At 51.7% G+C, this 23,922-nt stretch overlaps 8 protein-coding genes across 8 annotated transcripts; 4 read left to right on the top strand and 4 right to left on the bottom strand.

Annotated features, from left to right (window-relative positions):
- Positions 1–79: 79 nt before the first annotated feature.
- Positions 80–2,942, top strand: TrAFT101_003752 (uncharacterized protein). The gene is made up of 4 exons (XM_066126981.1): positions 80–229; positions 327–1,829; positions 1,893–2,135; positions 2,228–2,942. The coding sequence occupies exons 1-4, from the start codon at positions 182–184 to the stop codon at positions 2,501–2,503; spliced, it is 2,070 nt and encodes a 689-aa protein (XP_065983089.1). The 5' UTR covers positions 80–181; the 3' UTR covers positions 2,504–2,942.
- Positions 2,260–3,414, bottom strand: TrAFT101_003751 (uncharacterized protein). The gene has a single exon (XM_066126980.1). It carries the CDS (start codon positions 3,228–3,230, stop codon positions 2,916–2,918), a length of 315 nt encoding a protein of 104 aa, XP_065983088.1. The 5' UTR covers positions 3,231–3,414; the 3' UTR covers positions 2,260–2,915.
- A 233-nt stretch (positions 3,415–3,647) lies between these two features.
- TrAFT101_003750 (uncharacterized protein) lies at positions 3,648–5,197 on the bottom strand. Its single transcript, XM_024903112.2, has 3 exons — positions 4,748–5,197; positions 4,233–4,676; positions 3,648–4,144 (listed from the first exon to the last, which is right to left on the bottom strand). The coding sequence occupies exons 1-3, from the start codon at positions 4,796–4,798 to the stop codon at positions 3,911–3,913; spliced, it is 729 nt and encodes a 242-aa protein (XP_024766487.1). The 5' UTR covers positions 4,799–5,197; the 3' UTR covers positions 3,648–3,910.
- A 927-nt stretch (positions 5,198–6,124) lies between these two features.
- Positions 6,125–8,159, top strand: TrAFT101_003749 (uncharacterized protein; the record flags this gene model as incomplete). Its single annotated transcript, XM_066126979.1, has 3 exons — positions 6,125–7,090; positions 7,181–7,499; positions 7,565–8,159. Exons 1-3 carry the CDS (start codon positions 6,628–6,630, stop codon positions 8,157–8,159), a joined length of 1,377 nt encoding a protein of 458 aa, XP_065983087.1. The 5' UTR covers positions 6,125–6,627.
- A 516-nt stretch (positions 8,160–8,675) lies between these two features.
- Positions 8,676–9,702, top strand: TrAFT101_003748 (uncharacterized protein; the record flags this gene model as incomplete). Its single annotated transcript, XM_024905781.1, has 3 exons — positions 8,676–8,794; positions 8,874–8,983; positions 9,212–9,702. The coding sequence occupies 3 exons, from the start codon at positions 8,676–8,678 to the stop codon at positions 9,700–9,702; spliced, it is 720 nt and encodes a 239-aa protein (XP_024766489.1).
- Positions 9,703–16,584: 6,882 nt separating this feature from the next.
- On the bottom strand, positions 16,585–16,884 carry TrAFT101_003747 (uncharacterized protein; the record flags this gene model as incomplete). Its single annotated transcript, XM_066126978.1, has 1 exon — positions 16,585–16,884. One exon carries the CDS (start codon positions 16,882–16,884, stop codon positions 16,585–16,587), a length of 300 nt encoding a protein of 99 aa, XP_065983086.1.
- Positions 16,885–19,343: 2,459 nt separating this feature from the next.
- On the bottom strand, positions 19,344–20,246 carry TrAFT101_003746 (uncharacterized protein; the record flags this gene model as incomplete). Its single annotated transcript, XM_066126977.1, has 3 exons — positions 19,344–19,829; positions 19,888–20,039; positions 20,099–20,246. 3 exons carry the CDS (start codon positions 20,244–20,246, stop codon positions 19,344–19,346), a joined length of 786 nt encoding a protein of 261 aa, XP_065983085.1.
- A 385-nt stretch (positions 20,247–20,631) lies between these two features.
- Positions 20,632–23,867, top strand: TrAFT101_003745 (uncharacterized protein). The gene is made up of 2 exons (XM_024910472.2): positions 20,632–21,628; positions 21,686–23,867. The coding sequence occupies exons 1-2, from the start codon at positions 21,323–21,325 to the stop codon at positions 22,934–22,936; spliced, it is 1,557 nt and encodes a 518-aa protein (XP_024766491.1). The 5' UTR covers positions 20,632–21,322; the 3' UTR covers positions 22,937–23,867.
- Positions 23,868–23,922: the final 55 nt, after the last annotated feature.

The following is a 23,922-nucleotide window of genomic DNA, read 5'->3' as shown; positions in this document are numbered from 1 at the left end:
GTTGCGTTATTCAACCAAGACCATGTTGCACAGTCTGTAAAATATTTACGTACTGTAGCAGGGTTTTCTTAGACCTCGCTACCAATCAACGCGACCCGCTTGAAGAAGACTGTTTTCATTTCATTCCCTTGAGCCGGAGCTATAGCATCTGTTTTATTTATAAAAATAAGATACTCCCGCCATGGCCAAGGATAAAAAGAAGGGCTCGGAAGCCAAGAAGGCGAAGAAGGTAGTTATCAATCTAGAAAATCTCTATCCATCACTACCCCTCCAAGTGCCCCTCCATGAAATACTCTGTTCAATTATTGACCAGACCTTTCATGTAGGCTGAGAAAGCTGCCAAGCAGGCCAGCAAGGGGGAGAAAAAGATCAAAAACAAGACTGCCAAGCTTGAGGGCAGTGATGCTGAGGATGTCGACCTGGATGCGGTGCTGGAAGAGTACCGCCGCCAACAGGAGCAATTCTTGAAGATCACAGAGACGGTTATTGACGGGCCGCCGAAGCCTCGATCAGCATCTACCATTCTAGCTTCTCCTCATGAAAACAACAGCCTGCTTTTGTTTGGAGGAGAGTACTTCAACGGCTCCGTTGCGCAGTTCTTCAACGACCTGCACGTATACAACATCAACCGAGACGAGTGGCGCTGCGTGACATCTCCCAACGCACCTCTCCCGCGATCTGGCCATGCCTGGACGAGATCGTCGAATCCAAACTACGTGTACTTATTTGGAGGCGAATTTTCATCTCCAAAGCAGGGTACTTTCCATCACTACTCGGACTTTTGGAGGCTGGAGCCCGCCACAAGGGAATGGACCAAAATCGAGGTCAAGGGCAAGGATAAGAGCCCGCCAGCGCGAAGCGGACACCGGATGACTTACTGGAAGCAGTATATTATCCTTTTTGGAGGCTTCCAGGACACATCTAACCAGACAAAATACCTCGCGGACCTGTGGATATTCGATACCGTCAACTACGTCTGGCATAGCCCCGTTCTTCCGCCTGCTCAGCTCAAACCCGATGCCCGGTCTTCATTTACTTTATTGCCTTCTGAGCAAGGTGCTGTCCTCTGCGGAGGCTACTCGAGAGTCAAGGCAACGGTACAGCTCAAGAAGCAAAAGAAAGGAAGCCAACCACAGGGGCAGAAAAACGTCCTCCTCCCCAAGGTTCATGAAGATTGCTACTTCCTCAGAATGTCTCTTCCCCCAGCGGAAGGAAACGCAAATGCACCCCCTACAGTCAGATGGGAGAAGCGAAAGAAGCCAGCTAATGCGCCTACACCTTCTCGTGCCGGAGCGACCATGGCATTCCACAAGGGTCGTGGTATTCTTTTCGGCGGCGTTCACGACGTCGAGCAGAGCGAGGAGGGAATGGACAGCGAGTTTTTCAACCAGCTGTTTGCGTGGAATATCGAGAGAAACAGATTCATGCCTCTCGCTGCACGAAAGCCACGCCAGCAGAAGAAGAACGCGCCAGAACAACGAGTCGGTAGACGTGGCCGGGCTCAAGCGAATGAAGAGGAGCTCCTGCGACAGCTGGCGGCGCTCCAAGCTGGGACTTCCCTAGAGGATGCCGATGATATCGAGTTGGAAAAGATGCTTGAGGAGCCGGAGGAGGAGGAGAAGCCCGCTAGAGAAATGCCTGTTTCTATGGAGCCGCCGCATATGCGCTTCAACGCTCAGCTGACGGTCCAGAACGACGTGCTCTACATCTACGGCGGTACTTTCGAAAAGGGGGATCGAGAGTTCACATTTGACGATCTCTACGCCATTGACCTCGTGAAGCTGGACGGATACAAGGAAATCTTCAACAAGCCCGTGGAAGACTGGATTGTAAGTGATAGAGAGATGCTACTATGTGTAAAACTGAATGACGTGCTGACCAAGGCAAATCAGGAGTCTGAGGACGAGGATGATGAAGATGAAGAGGATGATGAGGAAGATGAAGATGAGGAAGACGAGGAAGAGGATGAACAGGACGAACCCTATCAGCAGCTTCATACAGCAAGCAAGCGTAAGAAGAAGCAAGATGAAGTATCGGAGATCTCTTCTGAGGCACCTGCACCATCGATTACATCGGAAGAAGAAGAGACTGAAACGACCGCCACATCGGTTGATGATGGCTTGCCCCATCCAAGAGTAATTCCCTCCCCCTCTTTTATTTTGCTACCCCATTTTTCTTTCGTATATATTTTCTGCAACTTGTATCTCTAACTGTATCATCTCCTTAGCCGTTTGAATCTCGCCGCGAGTTCTTCGTCCGCACGTCGGCAGAGTGGCAGGAGATCCTCATGACCAACCTCCGCTGGAAGAACATCCAGCCAGAAACGCTTGCCATTAAGGAGATCAAGGCCAAGGCGTTTGAACTGTCCGAGGAGAAGTGGTGGGATTGCCGTGAGGAGATTACAGCGTTGGAAGAGGAGCAAGAGGCGGCAGGCATTCAGGAGGTGGTCAGTCTGGCGGAGAGGGGAGACGGCGGCGCTGCTGGAGGTGCGAGGAGGAGATGAGGCATTAGCTTCTCTGCTCGAGAGCTACATTAGAGAAGTTATGTCCAAGAAGGTTAGATATTTGGTTTACTTGTGGATTTTCTTTGGATACAATCCGGGCGTATGTAGCAACGTTTAGCTGTGTCAGCTTTTGATATCCTCGCAGAGGCATGCGTCTAAAGCACATCATTTTCATCTCGATGACTTTCTTTCTTTACTTTTGAAATTCGATCAAGTCCTTTATTTCATACTAGCATCTGATACCCGGAAAAAAAAAACAACTATCGTCGCCGCCAACAACTCCTTCTTACTTACTCCCACCTTCATGCCCGCGCCCAACGCCATCCAAATCCTCCTCAACGACCCCTTCCGCCGACCACCCTGGTTTCTTCCCCCTCAGCCGCAACACCGCACCCGCAAGCCATCCAACGAGTCAGTTGGGAGACTTGGCCATGGGGGGATACTGCTTGCCGTCGCGCTCAACCTTGGGCTCACAAACGCATCGGTCCTCCTCGGGGATCGAGTCCAGCACACCCGGGATGTGGCTGCCGCAACCCCACCAAGTTGCTTTGTCTAGAGATTGGTGAGTATGAAAATCCATTGTCACATTATTATTTTTTTTTCCCGGTCCTTGTATGAGGAAAGTTGGGGGGGAGAAGTTGTGGTGGGAAAAAAAGTGAGACGAGGGATGATAAGAGTGAGTGCGTGCGTGCTTACTGCAAGTGCTGCAAACGGCCTTTCGACACATGATGGCAGAGCTTTTTACTTGTTTGTTTGAAGAGTGAAACGGTTTTGAAAAAAAAAATTGAGAGAAATGAGAAAAGAGTAGATGGCCTCTATAAAACGCTCATCAGAGAGTCTAGGGATTGATGATCTGTAGCAAGAAAGAGAAACAGACAAGTAGGTATAAATAAGAGCAGTTTTAAACCCGCGGTGGCCGACAGCGCTCCTAGTCGCCGGCCGAGAAAGGCTGACCAAATCGGCGAAAAGCCCCGCCCGGCGGCGAGGATACAAGATACAAGGTACTTGGGTACTTGAGTCTGGCTTCCGGAGTCCGACCAGACGGCGACCATTTGTGATGAGCGTCGGCGTCTACTCTTGGCAAATACATCAAATCGTATGATGAAAATGCGAATTGCATTAATTTCAATCAACATCTTGCAAATAGCAGAATCAAATGTCGCTTCCTATGGAGTACCGCGGCGGCCCTTTAACACTTGGTCTCTTTCTCACAGGATACCTCGCTCAAGCCCGTCTCCAGCCAAAGTCGCCATAATCCGAATATATCCTTCTCTTCTCTTGTCTTTCCTTGTGCCCATATTCAGCCAAGGGCGTTCATCTTTGCTGTTTCAACAAGACAAGCCCTCAACGCCATTATACCATAGTCAGAAAGCACTACTAATTGCCCAAACCAGAAATAAGTGCTACCTACGCCGCGTCCTGATCACGGGCCGCCACCTCACTCTCCACTATGGCTCGGATGAGATTGACGGCCAACTCTTGTCCTTGCTTGAGCATCCCTTGAGCAGGATCCGCAGGCACGTGGAAAAACAAGACTTTCCTCGGCTTGTTTTGTTTATAGCAGGTTGCCAGACTTGAGTAGTAGATGAAGTCGCAGAGATAGCGACCAGCGTCATCTGAGATCCGGAGATCCGCATCAATCTATATAACATGCACACGTCCAGTTTCGTGTTAGTGCCGATATTGACAACAAGACAAGGCATGGTATCAAAGGATGGGGTGATGTTACCGAGCTGTGCTGCTGCCACCGCTCCCAAATGTCTTGCAAGTTCAAGTCGGTCCTCAGCGTATCCGGCAGACCGTGCCAGATCCAGTCCTCGCCTCGCTCGCCCTCCAGTGCGTCGAGGTGCCGGCCATCGACGTCGAGGCTCTTGTACCCTGTGCGATGTCCACGGCTCTCAATCTGATACATGGGCCGCGGCCCCGCCATGCCGATGTGGATGACGAGATCAATCTTGCGGCCGGCATACGTCTCCTCCCAAAAGGACGGCACCAGCTCTCTGACCGACTTGTAGCTGACTCGGATGGGCTCGGGATGCACCACAATGCGGACGGGCGGCGTGTTGACGGCATATCGTGAGTTGGGGTCCTTTGCCCTCAGCGCCGGGAGGTATTCCGGCAGAGACTTTGCGATTTCCCACGACGGGTTGACGGGATATTCAGCCCGGAAAGGCTGGGAGCAGCACCGTCAGCATCATCCGGAATGTGCAATGAGGAGAAGTCGCTACGGTCGGTTACACAAACCTGGAATCCAGTGACCAGCACTGTGAACTCGTCCTGCACTTGGGAACCCATGATATGATATAGATGTAGTAGTATATATTACATACAAGGTAGGCAGGTATATCACCAAGAAGAAGCGCAGATGCTTGTTCCGCGGCCCAAGAACTGGCAGCGTATGCTCACCAGCAGCCAAGATGCGCGCAGGCCAGGAAATGATGCAAAGGTGGTGAGCAACGTCACCGTGGGAGAGGATTCGAGATTGCCTTAATATCCTTAGCCAACAAGCCACGGGCACGGCTTAGGTCAACGCCTCAGCGAATAGGGCAGAGGCTCGCCCAGAAGGAGGCATTCGCTCGGAACCCGCCGAGGTAGATACGCACTGCTTATCTATAGATCAGGTACAGGGCATTAGCCGGTGCGACGCAACACAGGCACAGCACTCGGGCCTTGATATCCAGTCTCGACAGTTGCTAATGCGACAGACAGCACGCCTATCTGGCTGCTGCTCGTGTGGCGGGCTGTTGGCGCTGTCGGTACATGTATGTACATGTCGGCACGCCATTAATAACCCGCAGCCCTTCCAAGGTGCGGGGGATGGACAGCTAGAGCGCACTAAGGGAGCGTTGCCGCCAAGAGCTGGGGACTGTGTTGGTATTGCATCCATCCATCGATGTGTATGCAAGCCTGCTGCGGCAGATGCTTCTTTCACGCTGTATTAGCACGGTGGCAGAGGCGCCTTCTGTAAGATTTAGTAGTACTACAATGTAGGTAGGTACACGTATTACACATGTAGGTATGCAATACATTGCGGAGCTCTGCAGTGCGTGCAAGCCGGTACAGTATATGTAAGTAGTACTAAGGTATTTGCCGAGTATTGCCTACTAGGTAGCCTTTTAGCGCCCGCTATAGACGCCGGATACAGCTTGCATCTTGGATTGCTAACCGAGAAGGGGCTTGTATGTAGACATTTACGTGCCTATTACGGAAGTAGTATAAGAACTACTACTCGGTAGTAATATGCGGGTAAAAGCATTTCATTTCGAAACTGTTGGAAAAAGTCGTAATACACGACATGTGCAGAGCATACGCAGAGTATACATGTAGGCTTGACTTTTGCTGATTGCTGTACTTGGCGGGGTTTACACGAGGTGGCAAACAAGCACAGGCGCAACACAGTCTTGCCTGTAAAATGCCCTCCTCGACAGCATGACAAGCAAGCCATCACAAAAACAAAAGCACACCCTCTCGTATGATTACCGAGTTACTCAGTAAGCATGGCTCAGGGCAGATCCAAGGACTGACTGTTTGCTATACGACATCCCAGATGCACCAGACTATACAAGTCAATATTACCTACCTACATGTACATAACCTACATGGATGCATGTACACATATATTCACCACCCGCACCAATCAGCCAATCGAATAAACAAACCAGTCTGACATTGTGCTGACCCAACCGAGCTCCGCGTTATCTTCTCGTCACAGTTCCCCGTATCCCTCGTCCTTCTTCTTCGAGCATAAGCCTGGAAAAAGAGACACGGCATGAAAAAGTCCCCTCCCTCCCCGTCCCCCCGGCAGTCTTCCGCGGGGTTGGAGCTAATCCAAACTTCGGTCTTGGCTTCATGTTCTTTGCTATGCCCACATCATTTCTCACCATATCGTGCCGCTCATCAGACTACTATTATTAGGGCCGGGTGAGCTGGAAGGCAGTAGCCGTATCTTAATCCACTTGTGAGTAATGATTAAAAAGAGGGAGTAAGAAAGGGAGTGTGCGTATTCATACCGAGGATAAGCAAAATGCTGACCTTTGGCGGTGCTCTTGTATAGGTAGCATGCAACGTACAGTAAATACGCCTTTCTTGATGCCATCTCTGATCAGTCACACCCGTTGTTAGACATGAACATTATAGTCGTCGGAGCAGGGATCGCGGGCCTCTCGCTTGCCATTGCCCTCGGCCAGTCAGGCCACCAAGTCACAATTCTCGATGCTGCCCCTCAGCTTGCCGAGCTGGGTGCGGGCGTTCAAATGACGCCACAAGCTCTACGGTATTTATTCCAATGGGGCCTCAAAGAAGATCTACTGGCGGAGTCTATTATTCCCGAAAATCTGCATGTATGGGATGGAAGTAGCGGCAATCTCTTGGGACATGTTCGAATCAGAGAAATGGAATCTCAGTACGGTGCCCCGTACATTGTTGTTCATCGGGCCGTTTTACACAACATCCTGCATCGCCACGCCATCAAAGCCGGCGGACAGCTGCTCCTAGACAGCAACGTCGTCGAGTATGATTTCGCCAATGGTGCGGTCCAGCTGCTAAATGGCAAAAGGCTAACAGCCGATCTTGTTGTTGCTGCCGATGGTGCGTGTAATTGTCGAAAATGGTTGCCATTTCCACCATGCCAAAACCAAGGAGCTCGGTATAACAGACTAACCTTTATGGCTAATTCAGGAATCAACTCCCTCGCCCGATCCCAGCTTTTGGGGAATAAGAATCCTGGAAGTCTGCCTACTGGATGGGCCGCTTTTCGCATGACAACCGAAGTCTCAAAGCTCAAAGCTGATCCAACGACTTCAAGTCTAGTAGATCTCCAGTCTCGCAGCTCCAACTTTTGGGTTGCTCCACAGATATCGTGCATGACATACTTGATCAAAGATGCCACTCTGCTCAATATCGTTCTTACCCACCGGGATGATGTCAACACCAAGGATCTTACCTCAAATGAATGCAAAGAGATAGTCCGAGACTTATTCAAAGACTTCGAGCCCCGGTATGATTTCTTTTTCTTTTCCAATTCCTTGTGTTTGTTTCCAACACTAACAGAATATTCGGCAGTGTTCAACGCATATTAGACCTTTCTACGCCCAAGATTGCCAATTACCCTGTATATGCCGTGCCGCCATTGCCTTCCTGGGCTCACGAATCCGGCCGCTTCGTCCTCATGGGCGACGCCGCTCACGCCATGGCCTTTTACATGTCCATGGGCGTCAGCATCGCCGTCGAGGACGCAGCCGCCCTTGCAGCCGCCCTGGACCTTGCTTGTCCTCCTGGATCCAGCTTTTCTCTCTCCAGCGAAGCAGATGGGCGGGGATTAAAACATGCACTGCACGCTTTCGAGACGGTGAGGAAGCCGAGGGCTGAAGCTGTGCAAGAGGCCAGTTTGCATGGGGGTGACTCGTTACATACTTCGAGTAAAGAAGAGCGTGGAGTTCTCTATGAAGCTCTTGGCCATTCGCACAGGGATGAGATCTGGCCGCTAGAAATTGATACTGGTGGAGGCAACTTCGTTCAAAGATGTAAATCAACAGGTCAACGGCTTGGACCAGGTGGCATCACGGACAAGGGGACAAGAGATTGGTGCTACAATTACGATGCCATCGGTGCCGTAGAGAAATACTTCAAGTCCTCGGCTGCGGAAACGCTTGCCTGATGCTACGAAACCAACTTGATTTAAACTCTTCTTGTGAGAGATTTTGACCGCTGAGTGTTGTCGATATGGGAGTGAATAAACAAGAAGCCATTGGCCTTTCAGTTTCGGGTTACTCCGCAAAATCTGATCAAGTTCTGGCGGAACTCGCAAAATCGTAGTTGCCACCATCCCAGGAGGAGTCATTGAAAACTTCAATCCACTGGCGTTGCCAGCAACGAGTTTTGCTGCGGGTCAAAATCTCTAACAGCCAGTCTAACTCTGAGAGGAAGCCCCGCAAGTGCGGAATTGCCACGTGGGGGCTACAATCTAGACATTCTAATAAGATCCGACTTCCTTTTAAATAAGCTTTCGCGATCTGTTTATATAAGACCTCCTCATATCTGTAGCCCAAGACCCTGGCCAACTACGCTCAGGCTCATCAACCCCCATCGTTGTGACTTACGAATAGCATCGTACACTGTGTTCGCCATTTCAGAAGCCTTTTTTCTGCATCAGGTCCGCCACTAGAACGACAAGATGGGATCTCAGCCGGATTACAGCCTCCCGAGCCAGGAGGTGTCATTTTCGGGCTTTCTGTTTGACATGGATGGAACTATCATCGACTCTACCCCAGCAATTGTCAAACACTGGAATGCGTAATTATTACCCTTTCATCCCAAATCGCAAGTCACTCTGCACAGATAAGATGAGAATTTTGCTGAGACATTGATAAAGAGTCGGTGAGGAAATTGGTGTCGCCCCTGAAGTCATCTTGGAGACTTCCCATGGTCGCCGGAGTATAGACATTTTAAAGATTCTTGCACCTGAAAAGGCCAACTGGGAGTGTGAGTTGCTTTTTTTTTTTTTAATGGTCAGCTTACTTGTCAGCCATTCTCCAAGTGGATAATGCCGCAAGTATTACGTGACACACGTTTTCCCGGGGGTCGTTGGTCTTGACGTTACCAACTTGTTTCTTGGGTGATATTCTTCAAGCGAGTAGAAACCTACTTCATCTGACAAGAGAGGGCTCTGTAACTAATCAGTACGAAAAATCTTCTAACATTTGCCCACAGACGTCACAAAGATGGAGGCCGAGCTCCCAAAGAGATACGCCGACGACGCCGTCGAGATCCCCGGCGCTCGCTCGCTCCTCTCTTCCATCATCTCCCATTCCTTTCCCTGGGCCATTGTAACTTCAGGCACCCAGCCCCTCGTCCGAGGCTGGCTCAAGAAGCTGTCACTCAGCACCCCTGAGCATCTGATTTCTGCCGAGGCCGTCGAGAACGGCAAGCCCGATCCGACGTGCTACCGCATTGGCCTGGAGAAGCTCGCGCTGCAGGACAAGGCCGGGGAGGTTCTTGTCCTTGAAGATAGCCCGGCCGGCATCAGGGCTGGCAAGGCTGCCGGGTGCAAGGTCCTGGGACTGGTAACGAGCCACACTGTGGAACAGGTCGTGGGGGCCGAGCCTGACTGGGTGGTAAAGGATCTCGAGAGCGTGAGGGTGGTGAAACATGAGAACGGGAAAATGACGCTCGAGATTTCAAACGCGCTGCGTCTTGAGTAAGCTTATAGCGTGAGAAAGAGGAGCTCGGCTCTCGGTGTTGGAAAAGAGGGAGGGGAAGAGGGGTTTTTAGAGGGCAACTTCAAGTCAAATACCACAATTAATCAACGTCATAGACAACCAACTTTAGCATTCCATACAAAACAAGCCCTTTGTGAGGGAAACAACGGGAGCCTCGGCATCCACATCCACTGCGCGTGCTCAGATCGATCGGCCCTGTTGAGAGCTGAGGAAATACTGCGTAGGTAGCAGAGCTACGAGTACCTACTCCGTAACCTTGTATGAAGAGTGTGTGTAGTACTTGAGTAGGTTGTAGCACCTTCGAATTCCATGGCCATGGAAATGAACATGTCTCACACCTTTATGCTCTAGTGAACTTACATCTCCCGCAATGTCTTAGCACACCTCCCTCTCACCTTGCGATGGTTAGCCTTTTTTAGAGAGAGAGAGAGAGAGAGTCATTAGTTTCCTTGTCTTGTAAAACCACACTACCTTCTTTACAATGCTTCGTGCCACCATATGATTTGAGACAGTCTGTGCTGTTGGAGGGTGTGGGAGCTGTCTTTGACAAATTATCCTTCAGCTCGCCCTCCGCATGGTCAGGAACCCATTGCGATCGTACGTAGGCGTGTGTGAAAGCGCGCGGTATATTCAATTCGCGATCGCCTCTCGATATGCTGCGTAACGGCACGAAAAAGTTCGTCCGACCGCGACCGCGTTCGCCCTGCGAATCTGTGAGACCGACAGTATAACATACATGTGCGTGCTGCCTGCATTACAAGATTGGCAAAACCAAGCACCGCCAGCACCGCCAGCACCGCCAGCACCACGACAAGACCTACGATATGTCCCTACAATACGTCCAACTCTTAACGAGAACAACGAGCGGAAAGAGAGGGTAAGCCGGCACTACAAGGCAAACATAAGGACCTGCTTGTATGTCATGCGCGCCCGCGCCAAGTATGGCAGACATGTGCAGGCACCGCATTTGAGATGGGGTTCTGGCGCCCGGTTGACATGGCTCCTTCTGCGGGACCCTCTTTCTCTGCTATCTGCTTTGTTACTGTAGAAGTCGATTTGCTAGTGTCGTGCACTTTGTAGAAACTAAAAATTCAGCATGCCATAGCATCGTCACCTTTGGAAATCTCGCATACTACAGGAAGACAAGGTACGGGGGCAGTACGACGGGGGATGAGAGGTTATGACGACATCTGTTCTCTTAATTTCCATTGCCTTCTTGTGAACTGATCCGATACCTTGGACAGGAGGGGCACACAGAAGCCTCGGGTTGTGTGTGACGACGTCTACGGAACGACCTTCGGGTGCGAAGCTGACGGGCAAGACTAGGTCATATAGTGCCAGGCTCAAAGAGCTGCCCGTGGGATGAGGCTGACTTGTGCTACTGCGGCGCTAGGAGGCATTTCACAGCGTGCCCAATGATGTCTGGCGATCGGATGAATTGGAATTATGTTCAGCGCGGTGCAACCTGAAGAACTGTCAGCACTTCACCCGCCAAGCTTGTTGAACCCAGCCACGATTCCTCTGTAACATGCATGCCGCAGATCTTCTCTTATTTCTAAGTCGTACGGAGCACTGTAACGTGATGATGTCCTATGCAAGGTTCCGTGCGAGGCGAAAACAAGAATCGTGCAATCTCATACCCTGCACCCGAAGTCCCGAACGGCCGTCGGTATTCTGAAGCTAAATTATGCCGGAATGCCGTATCTTGACGCATTTGATATGCCTCGTGGGGCAACATAACCACAGCATCACTCGCTTCTCGGCTATGTGTCATTCTTCAGGCTTATGGATTCGTTGATACAGGTTTTTGCAGTGATTGCTTGTGCAGTGGTTGAGCCGTCATTGCCCGCGCTCCTGCATATGTATGAGTAGCTGTTCGCATTGTCGGAGTCCACTTATAGACGGCGAGAGCCACTGCGACGCTTGTTTATTCTTTCTTCTTCTAATATGATAAACAAACTGAATTTTCTAGCCGATACAAGCAGCGGAACTCGGCTTCCAAAAGGGTTACATGCTGTCTTGGCTGCAAGCTGCTGTCTGACATGCTTCAGAGGCATTCCCCCGCTGCACTGCCTGATGATACCCGTACCGTCCGACGGAACACCTCCGCCCCGGCAACGACAAAAGCAGAGGAGAAGGGAAAGGGGGGGGAGAGGGGCGTTGTCATGAGTTGGAGAGATACGGTTCTGTGAATAACATACCCCTGCTCGAGGATAAGACTGTTCCGGCAGGACGGTCGGTCAGTCAAAATCGCCTCTACCCGGCATCCAACTAGAGTCGCCGAGCCAAACGCCCAGGCAGGTGCACCACCACCACACTCGTACTGTTTGCAACATGGTGCATGAGGCATATCCCCACACTCAGGAGATCCCGGGCCTGCTTGTGCTCGTAAGGGCAAGGGCCTGTGTGGCGGTTGTGCAGTAGCATCGGGGAACCAGCCAAGCCGGAAGAAGCGCCAGGGCAATATCAGGCACACGTGGAATGGCACGCTCTTCGGCATGGGCCAATGGAAGAGGTTCGTCAGCCCAAACTAAAGCGGTTAGGCGGGCACTGCCGCTTCAGGCTCCTCGCCAAATCAACGACGCTGCCCACCCATTATATGAAGTAGCCGCTGGGTGGGTGGTTGGTGCACGCTCTGCCCATGTACCGTGATGCTGATTTTGGTCAGATGTCTGCGCGGCTGCCTGCGGCAGAGGCGTATTGGCGTCTGAAGTAACCCCAAGTCTGCCGTCCCGTGTAAGCCGCCTTCTCATCCTGCAGGAGAGACACAGCTCAAATCAAAAAAAGGAGATGGCTCCGTTATTTGGCGTAGGCTAGCCGTATGCGGGGCCTTCTCTCTCGGTCTCGGTCTCTATCTCTCTACCTATCTCCCTGACTCCCTTCTTTTTCTTTTTTTTTCTTCTGTGCTTTTTCTCTTAGTCTCCTCGCGCCATCTATCGTGCACGCTATGACCCTTTGCCATGTGGGAGCCTAAAAATCCTCGGGAAGCGATTTGACTGGCTAGGATGCGAGTTGTATCTCTTCGACTAGCTCGTTTTGACAACGCTCCCCATGCTCCATCCTCCTGCGCTGCATCTTTATCCAGAAGGATATCTTGAAACTTAATGGGGCTAAAAGCAGAGTGTCCGAACACCTTGCGCCACTATCCACTCTGCAGAGCTAGGTAATTGCAGCATATCATTGGGTGGTGGTGCTCGTTAAAATCTCCGGAGGCTTGCAGTTCAAAGCTGAGCAGATTCGAGAACATGCAATGGATGCAGTTGATGCTATTTCATTTATGTAGGGATACCATAACGCAAGATTATGCGACGGTGAGTGTGCGAAATACTCCGCAGGAGTAATAAGTGCATTTAATCGCGACCCACGAGAATCTGTCATCTCCGAGGGGCATGCGCCGGAACACCGCACATAGGAGCGCGAGCTGTGGGTTGCACAGGTACAACCGAACCGGGGCTACTACTCTTCGGTTATAAAAGAGAAGAAAAAGAAAAGAATAAGACAGAAAACAAACTTAGATGAGGGTCGTGCCGCAGCGAATCTTGGCAGCTTGTGAAGCTGTCTCTTAGCGCTCTGGGCTGTCCCGATCAGCCAGGCACTTGAAAAGATTGATGGCGTATCGCAGTTGCTCAACAAGGCAATGAGCGACACTGGCAAGTCTCGATCGAGAGCTTAGGAGACAGGGATTGCGGATCCATCCACGTGGCCGCGCGGGCCCCAAGACTGCACTAATCTCCCCGTCCGGCTGCGGGGATTTTGGTTGATTTTCCAATGCTCACGCCCCTAGAGGCCTCGACAGAGCACCCCCCACCCATAGCCCGATTTGTTGAAGTCTCGGACCAGCCGTACTGCAGGTGGGATACCAAATCAGATGCCCGGCGTGGCTGTTGCTTGGCTCAACAAGACGAAGACCGTGCATGTTGTAATTCGTAGCGAATATATACAAGCATTTCTGTCTGCGCCAGCCATATTGTGAAAGCCCAAAGGTTTACTAGCATGTTGATGCCCGAATGGCCAAGGCCCAAAGTGCGAAAATCGTGCACGAATTGATAAGTAGCCGTTCCGCAGCGGTGACCCCGCATTTCCCTCCCACCCATCCGCCGTGTGAATCGGTTGGTATGAAACCCATCCAAGTAAGATTGAGAGAACGAGATAGTACATCGTTGCTCGTATCTTGGTCCAGGTGATCCACGCGAGCTCTGCGTTTCTTGCCGAACATCCAACACAGTATAATGTCCGCGTTGTGGTGCCCGTTTGGGGCCATCTGCAGCCTCACGCCACTTTTAGTCCTGGCGGGGAGTGCTACGGTTGGAACAGCCCAGCCCATGACACTTACTCGTACACTGCTCCATTCAATCTGGATGTCTCTATTTGCTCCGGTCAGTTCATGCAGATGCAGAATGACTTGAGGACAAACCGAGTTCGGCCTGCGGTCCCTATCTCTGCTCACATGATCAAGGTCACGTCTTGCTTTTGGTCAAGTGGAGTAAAACCGCATTTCTCGCTTCTTCCCAAGGCTTCTTTCAGGCTGAGGCTGATTGATCGATTTGTTCATTGCTTCGAGCCAAAAGAGACTGGGCGAATTCTCGACTCCTCATTGATCCTACTATATCTCGCAGCAATGTCTGGACAAGCCTCCCGCAGCCAACGATTAGGTCTGATCCACAGTGTTGCTGGAGCGCCTCTCTGCATATTTTAGCTACATCCTTTCAAACACACCACTGTCTCATATTGGGGTAACGGTTGGCTTTTACCTGAGGGGGGGGGGCTTTTTTTAGGGGAGGAAAAAAATCTTTGGCAATTCCAGTAGCACTTTATGCCTAGAAAAACAAGTCATAAGGGGGTCGTTTTATTTTTCTTTGAAAAGCAGTGGCCGTGTAACATGGCACCAAGAAATTGCAAAGCCAGCATTGGCCTTTCGTAGCTTGTGCGAAGGATGGCTGCAGTCCAGATCTTTGCGGCAAAGACGGACTAGGCCAACGAGCTAGGGTCTTCAGCTGGTAAGATGTAATTTTTTTTAAGCCTAGCGAGCAGATCAGTCGAAGCTTGTTTCCCCTTCTGACTTTCCTCTGCGTCAAAGAGTAATGATCGAGACCGATCGATGTATCTCTGGTGGGGCTAGGCTTCCGAACCCTTGGTTAAGACCCGAACGGTCTACAGTAGCATCATGCGCCGTCTATGCTCCGCGGATTGTGGCTATCATATTCCCTGTATAATGCAATTTTTTGCCGTATAGTTGACCAATGGGTCGACACCGCTGCTAGTGCTCCGTGTATGGCTGAACTGATGCGCGCGGGGCGTGAGGGTGTGCGCGTGTGGCTTTTGCTTCAGCCATATTTCGACAGCTCGAAAAGGAGAGTTGGGGTGTGTGTCGCGCCTCGCCTAGTTGACGCAAAAAGACACCATTTCAGGCTTGGCGAGCTTTTCTGGTCTCCCACATCCATGACTTGAACGCCATTGGCACAGGAAGGACAGGAGGGACCAGTCTACCTCTACAATGTTTATCATACCCGATCTGGCAGCATGATCACAGTGATATGTGATCTGCAGCCCAGTTTGAAATCGATCGCCTAACTTCTGGCCAGTACCGTCCTGTAATGCTCAGTTTTATATGTGACAGATGTGTGATTGGCCAATTTTCCATTCACTCCCCTTTCCTGTAAAACAATTAGATGCCATCTTAGCGTGGCTATCCACTGCCCTACGGGCATACAGTTTTGCAGCCATATGCATGTCCCTGACTTGCCAGGTACTAGGTAGTTAGTACGTGTTATTGCTCCGAGCCTGTAGCATACTACTGAGGTAGCTAAGGCTGCAGCTAGCCTTGGGAATAGACCAGCGATCCAAAGGGCTGGGCCAGGCCTCGCCAGAGAGCAGTTGGATGCAGACGGGGCTCAGCCGCGGCTTACGCTCAAACCGTGACACAACGTCCTGCTGGTCTCGATTCAGCTGTCAAATTGCTTTTCTTCTGAGTGGAGTAACTCCCCAACAACCCGAGATTCATCTCCCACATCCCGTATTGGATGGAAGCCGAATGGTTGGCCCTAGCTTGACCCAGTGTCGCCCATTGCAACCAAAGCGCCTTGTCAACGAGTTGAGAAGGGATGTTTTCGATGTTTTCGATTTGTTCTAGTCGCCTTCTGCCTATTAAATCCGGGACTCCTGATTCGTCCCAAGTTACCAATGGCATACCATCTTTTTCTTTGACAGTCTTGACTCCTCGGGCCGTTGTTAGACGCCAGTCGAACATCTAGCTTTGCTTGCAGCGCCTAAACTGTAGCGGCTGGTGAGAGGGAAAAAAAAAAAAAAAAAAAAGCCTGATTGGTGGTAGACGCTAATAGCCACGCGGTGTTATCTGCGTACGGAATGAATTCTTTGAATAGATTCCAGCCGCTGCGGCAGCAGATTAACCATGCCGAAGACGGCAAACAAGGCGATGTGAAAAATAAGGGTGAAATGTTTAGGAGCGCCTACTGCACCATGTCTCACTGAGAGTCGGAACCTGGGGGAGTGCAGATAGACTGATAGCCGATTGCTTGCTGTACTGTACATACTTCCTGGGGTTGTTCGCGCCCAAAAGCGTGGCCTGTCTTGATCGGCACCCTGGTTACCATTCTTGACCATAGCAAAGTGCGCACCCAGATCTCTGGGCCGAGACCGTTCTGCTCGGCACTGCCGCCGCGGCCGGGACAGATTTCTCTTTTTTAAGCCTATTCGCCTACCCATATTCGGCCCTCAGTGTAACAACGGCTGGGTAGAAGTGGCGATTAGCGCCCCATCACTTCCAAGCTCTCGGGACCGATGTAAGGCTGATAGTTATTATTATCTTGTCTCATTTCATGGACCACGCTTAGAACCAACCGCATGTCAATCAATATTCGACGATGCTCCTTCCCATTCGTATATCCAACTGGGCCAGTCTTGGTGAAAACCGCCTATATGCGGCTTGCGTGAGTTCTTGTCGGGAATGTAGCATCGATTTTTATAATGGCGGTGTTTCCCGCGTAATGAAGCCTGAAGTTCAATCTCTGAACACAAGACATGGCGCAATATGTACGCCGAAAGAGAAGGAGTCATGCAGTTGCCCTGGATTGTGTACACTCTGGAAGATTTACTTGTGAGCTCGAGCTTAGGTGAAGGCGAGCGTTGTCTGAGGTACTCTGCCATACATATGTTACGAAGTACCTAGTAGTACTGAGAGTGGTGGGAGGAAGAGGTGCCTTGCTTTTCTCACCACCTACTCTCTCTCGTGCTGGCACACGTTTTGGTTGAGGTGGAGGACTGCGTTGGTGGGGTGTAATAGCTAGATTTGCTGTTGGCCTGAGCGCCGTGACACGTTCTGTAAGCGACTGTGATGCGCATCATCTCCTGAGCTATAACAGAAGCCTTCGACCGCTAGATCAGATATAGCTAGAGGTGGCGCTCCTTGGTAGGCGAATGGCTTGCTTTTCTCAGCTGAGGACGCCATTTTTCATTTAACAAGCAAGACCTTGCTTCTTGAGGTTAGTCAGCTTTGCGCACTGAGCACACCGCCAATGAGACACGGTATGACAATGCGGAGTATTCTGTGTTGTGCGAATGTAGCGGTATTGTTCGTTCCTTACTGATCGTATCACATTGATGGCAAAAATCCTATAACCCAATGTGAGCAATTATGTCAGTAATAAATTACGAGTATGGTAACGCTGCTACCTAGCCGTCACCTTGTAATAGTGCATAAGACAGCGCAGCTTGTCATTTCTTGGAAATTAGGAATAAGAAGTAACTGCGCTTGAAGGTTGCACAGGCAAGGTGATGCTGTATCGTGAGGGTGGACTCGTGTTCTCAGAGAGCAGAGAAATATGCTGTAGCATTTGACTAGAAAAAAGAATGGATTTTCAACGGCCTGAGATTTATCGTGTTATAACCCATCGTGTCTGGCACCGACGGGACCGAGGGAACCTTCGTATACCGGAGCGCTAAAACTCCGTGGCGCCTCCCCCCACCGTTCAGTGTTGGCTTGATTTGATGTCTGCTGCTAATTACACGCTGCCGTTTAAAGGAGGAAGGATAATATCTGGTGAGCTAAGCACTTTGGGCGTACCAATCTGGCAGACCAGACAAGTCAATGCGGCTTATTTCCTGGCGGTGATGGGTGACTGCGGTTGTGAAGCTGGGCTTGACAGCGAATCAGTACGGCAAATCAGCGTGACGAATAAGCGAAATGGGCTGGCAAAAGCAATGGCGCTCAATCTGGGTTTGGGCCTGCTTGCCTGGGGTAGAGCAGCTTGCAAGGATCGAGGATTGACAGGCTGTGTGCGATGGTCCCGAAACAGGCAAAGCTCCGCGAAGGACGGGCCTCGGAACGGTGGGGTCGCTCCGAGAGGTCGATCCAACTGCTTCGGGCAAAGACTTTGGCTGCCAGAGAGGGGAAATGCGTGTGGTCGAGATAGGATAGGCAGCGTGGATGTGCCATGAGGTGACAATCCCGTGTGTGTATGCGTGCGCATCATGAGAGCTGCGATGTACTTTGACGACGAGGCTGAATGCTGTGTGACAGTGGCGGCAACTGATTTTATTATCCAATGAATAGCGTCATCGCCTCATCAGCAAGGGAAAATTGTCTTGGAACGAAAATAGAATGCTCTTATAGGAAACAAGTACCTCAGCTCTGGACGCTTGGCGCCCTAGCATACAGCCATGATGCCATTCGAACCGCCTTTTGGCCCCCCCCCCAAGACGGTGCCGGAGCATGTCCTCAACTGCGAAGAAGAAAAAATCCACACAGAAACTCTTTTAGGCTCTGTGCATCATGGCTAAATCAGGGCAGCAGGGGTATAGCGCCATGGCAGGAAAAGTTGGGAATCACGTCCAGTCACTGCCGCCTCTTGGAGCGTGGCGAGCTTGTCTCGGAAGAGGTTTAGCACAGGCAGCCTGAGGGCGTGGGCATCATTTGCGCAGGCTCCGGAAGGCAGATGGCGAAGTGGTGGTGTGCAGAGGTTGAGCACAATCTAGTCGACCTGCTCGACCGGGCCAGTCCGGGCCAGGTGCGGTGGCCACACTGGTAAGAGAAGATGGAAAACCCCGGAGGACTTAGCGGGCAAATTAGGTGAAATGAAGCTTCTCGTGAACCACAGATAGCGAGATTTTTCACGATGATATTTGTACAGTAGTGCCAGGTACCCAGCGATAAAGACGAGACGGGAGAGATGTGTAGATTAGGTAACGACCGAGTAAGCAGATTGGCTGCGGATGATGACGCGCCGACGAACGTTACGCCCAAAAGAGGGATTTTTTCAAACCTTCTCAAGCCCTTTCCATTAATCGCAGCTACTGGGCAGCAGGCTCGTACTTTTACAGCAAGTACAGAGTTGGTAGGAGCGATACAGCAACGCTAACCCGTTAGGCAGGAGGCAGCCGCAGCAGGAAGGAGCTGTGTTACTCGCTCTTGACGCAGGCGCAGATGCAGATGCAGACCAAAGCAAGCAAAGGTAGCTGCCGCCTGGATCGGCGCAAGTGCCCGCTGCAGTGCAGTGAGAGCAGCACTGAGAGCAGCAGAGCAGAACAGCGCAGCCGTCTCTCTTACCGCGCTGTGGTAGGCCTAGCGGCAGCTCCCCGACCTGGTGGGTGGTTCATCCCAACCGCGCTCAGTTGCGTCGACGGAGGCTGCGGTGCGGTGTCCAATTGCAGCGCCGGACGCCCTGGGACCTACCGACGGCCGGGATGGACAAGGACAAGGTCTGCTGCAACTCGCTGCACCACAGCACGCGAGCTGCAGTGGCCTTGGTGGTGCTGCCGGTGGATCTCACACCATTTTGGCTCGAGCGTTTGGGTAGGTTTGCAGAGGCCCAGAATCTCAGTGTGGGCACACCGTCGCATGTTTGACAAAAGTTACGCCTCTCCGCCTGGGTCGTGAGATTCTTATTGGGAAGCGCCGCGATGAAGCTTCTCAACATGCTCCATGCGTGGTGCGAGCACGGGTACCTGTTGAGAGCGTCTGCGCCGAGGCAAGACCCGAGCTTAAGCTTGTACCTGTACAGAGCGCGAGGCAGCGGCTGCATCTCCTCAGCTGTCTTGGTGCTATACTGGAATTGCTCAACACTGGAAGGCCGTCTTCTGGCCGCCTGTCCTCCCTAGCTCCCTAGTGTTGAAGGGTATCTGCACCGAGTAAGATTGTCATCAAGGACAGACCGCGTCCGGTATGGGCGTGCCCCCGCCCTCTTCGTCTCTCTCGTCTCTCTCGTCTTCCTCCTTGGCTGCCGCGAATGACACGCGGGATGCCATCGCGTTATCCCGCCGGGCCTCCTCCAGGCCATCCGAGCTGGGTATAGCACTCGTATTCCCTGCGCTCATACAGTACGGCGCAGGCGCAGGTTCCACGTTGCTGGAGCGCAAGGCTCACGGCCAAGGACGCCTGCATCCACGTCCACGTTGACGCCGTCTGCCCAGGGCCTCGTCTCGCCTCCTCTCCGTTCCCTGTGCTGGCATCCTTCCCCAGTCCCACCGTGGGCCTGGCGCGCACTGACCGACAGCGACTCGCAGGCTCCCATCGCGGCGAACGCCCACGCTGGACGCTGGCGCCACCGCTGCGGCTGCGAGTCTCTGCATCCACGGGCAACCTGGCGGCATTCGGAAGCGCTCTGTGATTGACTGCAACCCCTTCTAGGCGCTAGGCCATGCGCATCCGGGCTGGGCTCGAGCTCCTGGCTGCTTGGTTCTGGGCCAGGGCTGTGGGTGGCTTTTGCTCCAGGTGGCTCTAGCCTGTGCTCCGGCCCAAAAGCCTGGGCCTGTGCTGCGAGCGCTCTGGGCGCCAAAATCTGCGCCAAGCTGCGGCCCACCCAGCGAGCCTGCAGCTGATGCACCCCCCGTCGCTGCGTGTGCTGATGCTGCAGCGCCTTTTGCCCGCCCTGGAGGCCAGGGGTATCGGTGCTCCAAACCCCTGCTCAGCGCACCCTGGTCTCGCCTTGACCAGGGTGATGCCCTCACCAGTACCGAGTACGGCGCATGTACTTCGTACCACCATGGCTGCAGAGGGATGAAAACCGCCACAGCGATGCGCGGCGGGTCGACAACACCACTACCGAGTTTCCAGATGCATATCAAGGGCCTCTCTAGCGAGTACTTGTATCTTCCTCCGCCCCTCCAAATCTGTCCCGGATCTTGTCCCTCAGTGTTTCTATCCGCTTTCGCCGTCAACGCCAGATCCCCTTGACAAGCCCGTTGAAGAAGACGACCTCAGTATAATCCCTTGTCTCAAAGTCCCCTTCTCCTTCTTTCCTCTTCCTCACCATCGTCTTCATATCGTCATCGACAACGGCTCTCAGCCCGAGAATCCCTCTTCTCCCATCTCCTCCGCTCCCCTTAGTTGCCGATATTACATTCAAGACCAAGGAGTATTTAAAGATCCGGGAGCCGCCTCTTGTCATCACCTCCTGTCTCGCGGGATATCGTTTTTCGATTCCAGTCCAGCAGCCGCCCCCATTGGTTTGCTCCCTCTAAAAAAGAGGTAATCGGCAGCCTGAATACTAGCCCGACTACATAAGTCTCAAGCCGGACTGTATTCCCAGTGGCCGTCAGGTCTACAAACCGCCCCCTCTCTCGCCTCTTACGGTCCCTACTAGGAACCATGGTTCACCTTTCTCAATCAGAGTGGCCAGCATGGACCTATTCCGTTGCTGCCACTGACGATTTCACACAATATGCCCAGCTACCAGACTATTCGTTGCTTGCGGAATCCATGAAGGCATACCAGGCACAGCATACCCATCTTGTTCACCACCAGCAGATGACTCGGACGACAGAATCAAAGCCACGGCTTTCAAAAGAAGAGGTGGACCTTCTCGAGTCTGAATTCCAGAAAAACCACAAGCCAAACAGCAGCACTAAGAAGGCGTTGGCTGAGAGCATGAGGGTTGATCATGCACGCATCAATGTACTTACACCTGCCTCAGTGAAAGTGAAGGATAACAATTTGCTAATCGTCTATTAGAACTGGTTCCAGAACAGAAGGGCTCGCGAAAAGAAGGAAAACAACATTCGAGAGTATGAAGCCAGGCAGCGAGCTGAGAAAGAAGGGACCAATCCATCAGAGACTGGCCTCGAAGGTTCAGATCGCAAACGCAGCCTAGGCGCCTCTTCTGCCCCCTTTCCCGAGCCGCGACAGACCTCACAAACCAAAGAGCAGTCCCCAGATGCTCCTTCACAGCTCTCAACTACATCCGAAAGCTCCACTGATGCCTACGAGGCCACGTCGCCCGTGACGCCACACATTGGCTCTGTATCTTCTCACATGTTCCACGATGCGGAAGATGAGCAGCATTTTTTTGCCACAGATGACGCTGCCGATGAGGCCGTGTCCCCTTCAAAAAACGAGCATGAATATGTCTCGGCGCTAGATTCAAGCATGTCTTTCGCTAATGCGTCGGCCCTGGACACCATGCTTTCCATTGAAGATGCTACCAACAATTATGCCAATGAGTTCCAGGACATGGACCTCGAGCGGATAACATCATTTTTGGACCAGACTGCTCTTCCGAACAGCCCGGATAGGCGACTCAAGTCTCCTTGCCCGACGGACATTGCTTCTCGCCGCAATCGCCAAACCCCCCAGCTGTCAATCAATGGTTCTCGAAGTTTCTCGAGTGGCTCAAGAATTGGTCTTGATGCGTCTCGACGCTCTGAACAGGTTGGCTCAATGCGCCGAGTTGTCTCTACGTCAGGAACCGGAAGAGTCCGCAAGTCATCTGCGTCTTCTGCCACACCACGGAGCCCCTTTTTTCAAAGAAACCGATCGCCAATGGCTGCAGGATCAGCGGCACCTCCAACCCCTAATACTCCCGTCGTCGCAGAGTCACACAATGTCAATGGTGGCCTGTTCCCCTTAATTACTAAATACTCTTCGTCGGCCCTGGTCCAGGATCCTACCTTGCGCACGCCCCCGGCGACGCCGGCCTTTTTAGAGACCTTTGCGTTCAACGGCAACGGCACCTCCTATGCGATGGGCAGCTTTGGCTATTCGGACGATCTTGATACGTCAATTCAGGCAACGGCCGCCGACTACGATAGTATCAAAGCTTGCTCCAGCCAGCCTACAACTCCCATGTTTCCCTACCAAATGGGTGCTGGTTATTTTTCTGGCTATACGAACAGCTCAGATTATAACTGGCCTTATTCATCGAATGCCGGCGAATCGTCTTCAGATTTTGCCGTTCCATACCAGTCGTCCATGGGCATGCTCTGATGTGGACAGGCGAGCCTGCCACAGATGCTTTCACTTGAGAGCTCCATCAGTAATTCTGTACACTATAAAAACAACCTTGCCCCTTGCCCCTTGGTTGTTTTCGTTCTTATTTTCTTTTGTCAAGATTGCTTAGCATTCGGCATGTATATGAGCATTGGTTTTTGTATGAGGAGCGGTATGGCATCTTTGTATTTTTTAAACATCATGGAAAGGCTTTTTTTTCTTCTTCCCTATTTTGGATTTCCTTTGTCATGGCCCTGGTGCGGTTGGATTCTGAATGATTTGCGCCTCCATTAGAGAGACCTTTGTGTCAATGCTTGGCGCTTTGGCGTGGGACTGGAGCTGGAATACCCCGGACGCTGAAAGCAGTTGGGACAGTGATGGGTTCACTATGCATGCTATTTCGATAATACCTATTGTAGTCGAATAATAGCAGGAGAAAAACATCTACTTACATATACTATACTTACGAACATTCCAAGATGACTTGTATGGCGCCCCTTCGCGATGTGTGTATATGGGTGTACTCTCTACCTGCATGTACTTATCCTACCAGTCTTTGGTTCAGCTCTAGTTGAGGAGATGGCAGCAGTACCGATTTACGTGAATTCGGCTCGTCGGCATCTCAACTAAAGCCTTTTCATTCCATGCTATCTCCAGAGTAGTCGATCTTGCGATTTGCAGAAAAGATGTTCTGACTTCCGACGCGCCTCAAAGTCAATTGCGGCTCAGAGCCAATCAGCGACTTACTGCCACGAGGTTCAAGGAGCTGGTCAACCAGCTGAACGGACAGCGCTAAAGTTCCACGCCACGAGCAAAAAAGCTGAAACAAGCTTCGGCAAATCAATTCCCTTCGCCTGGCAACTAGGAATTTGTAGCCCATGCAGCCCAATTTAGAGTTGAAAAGAGGGAAACAAGAAGAAGAAGAAGCATAAAAAAGCATAAAAGTATGTATTTTACAGATGGTTGCTAGGGTCGGGGATCAG

Source organism: Trichoderma asperellum, chromosome 2 (assembly GCF_020647865.1).
Source record: "Trichoderma asperellum chromosome 2, complete sequence".
Lineage (NCBI taxonomy): Eukaryota > Fungi > Ascomycota > Sordariomycetes > Hypocreales > Hypocreaceae > Trichoderma > Trichoderma asperellum.
Note: the sequence above shows the minus strand (reverse complement) of the source record. Positions and strands in the feature narration are given on the sequence as shown.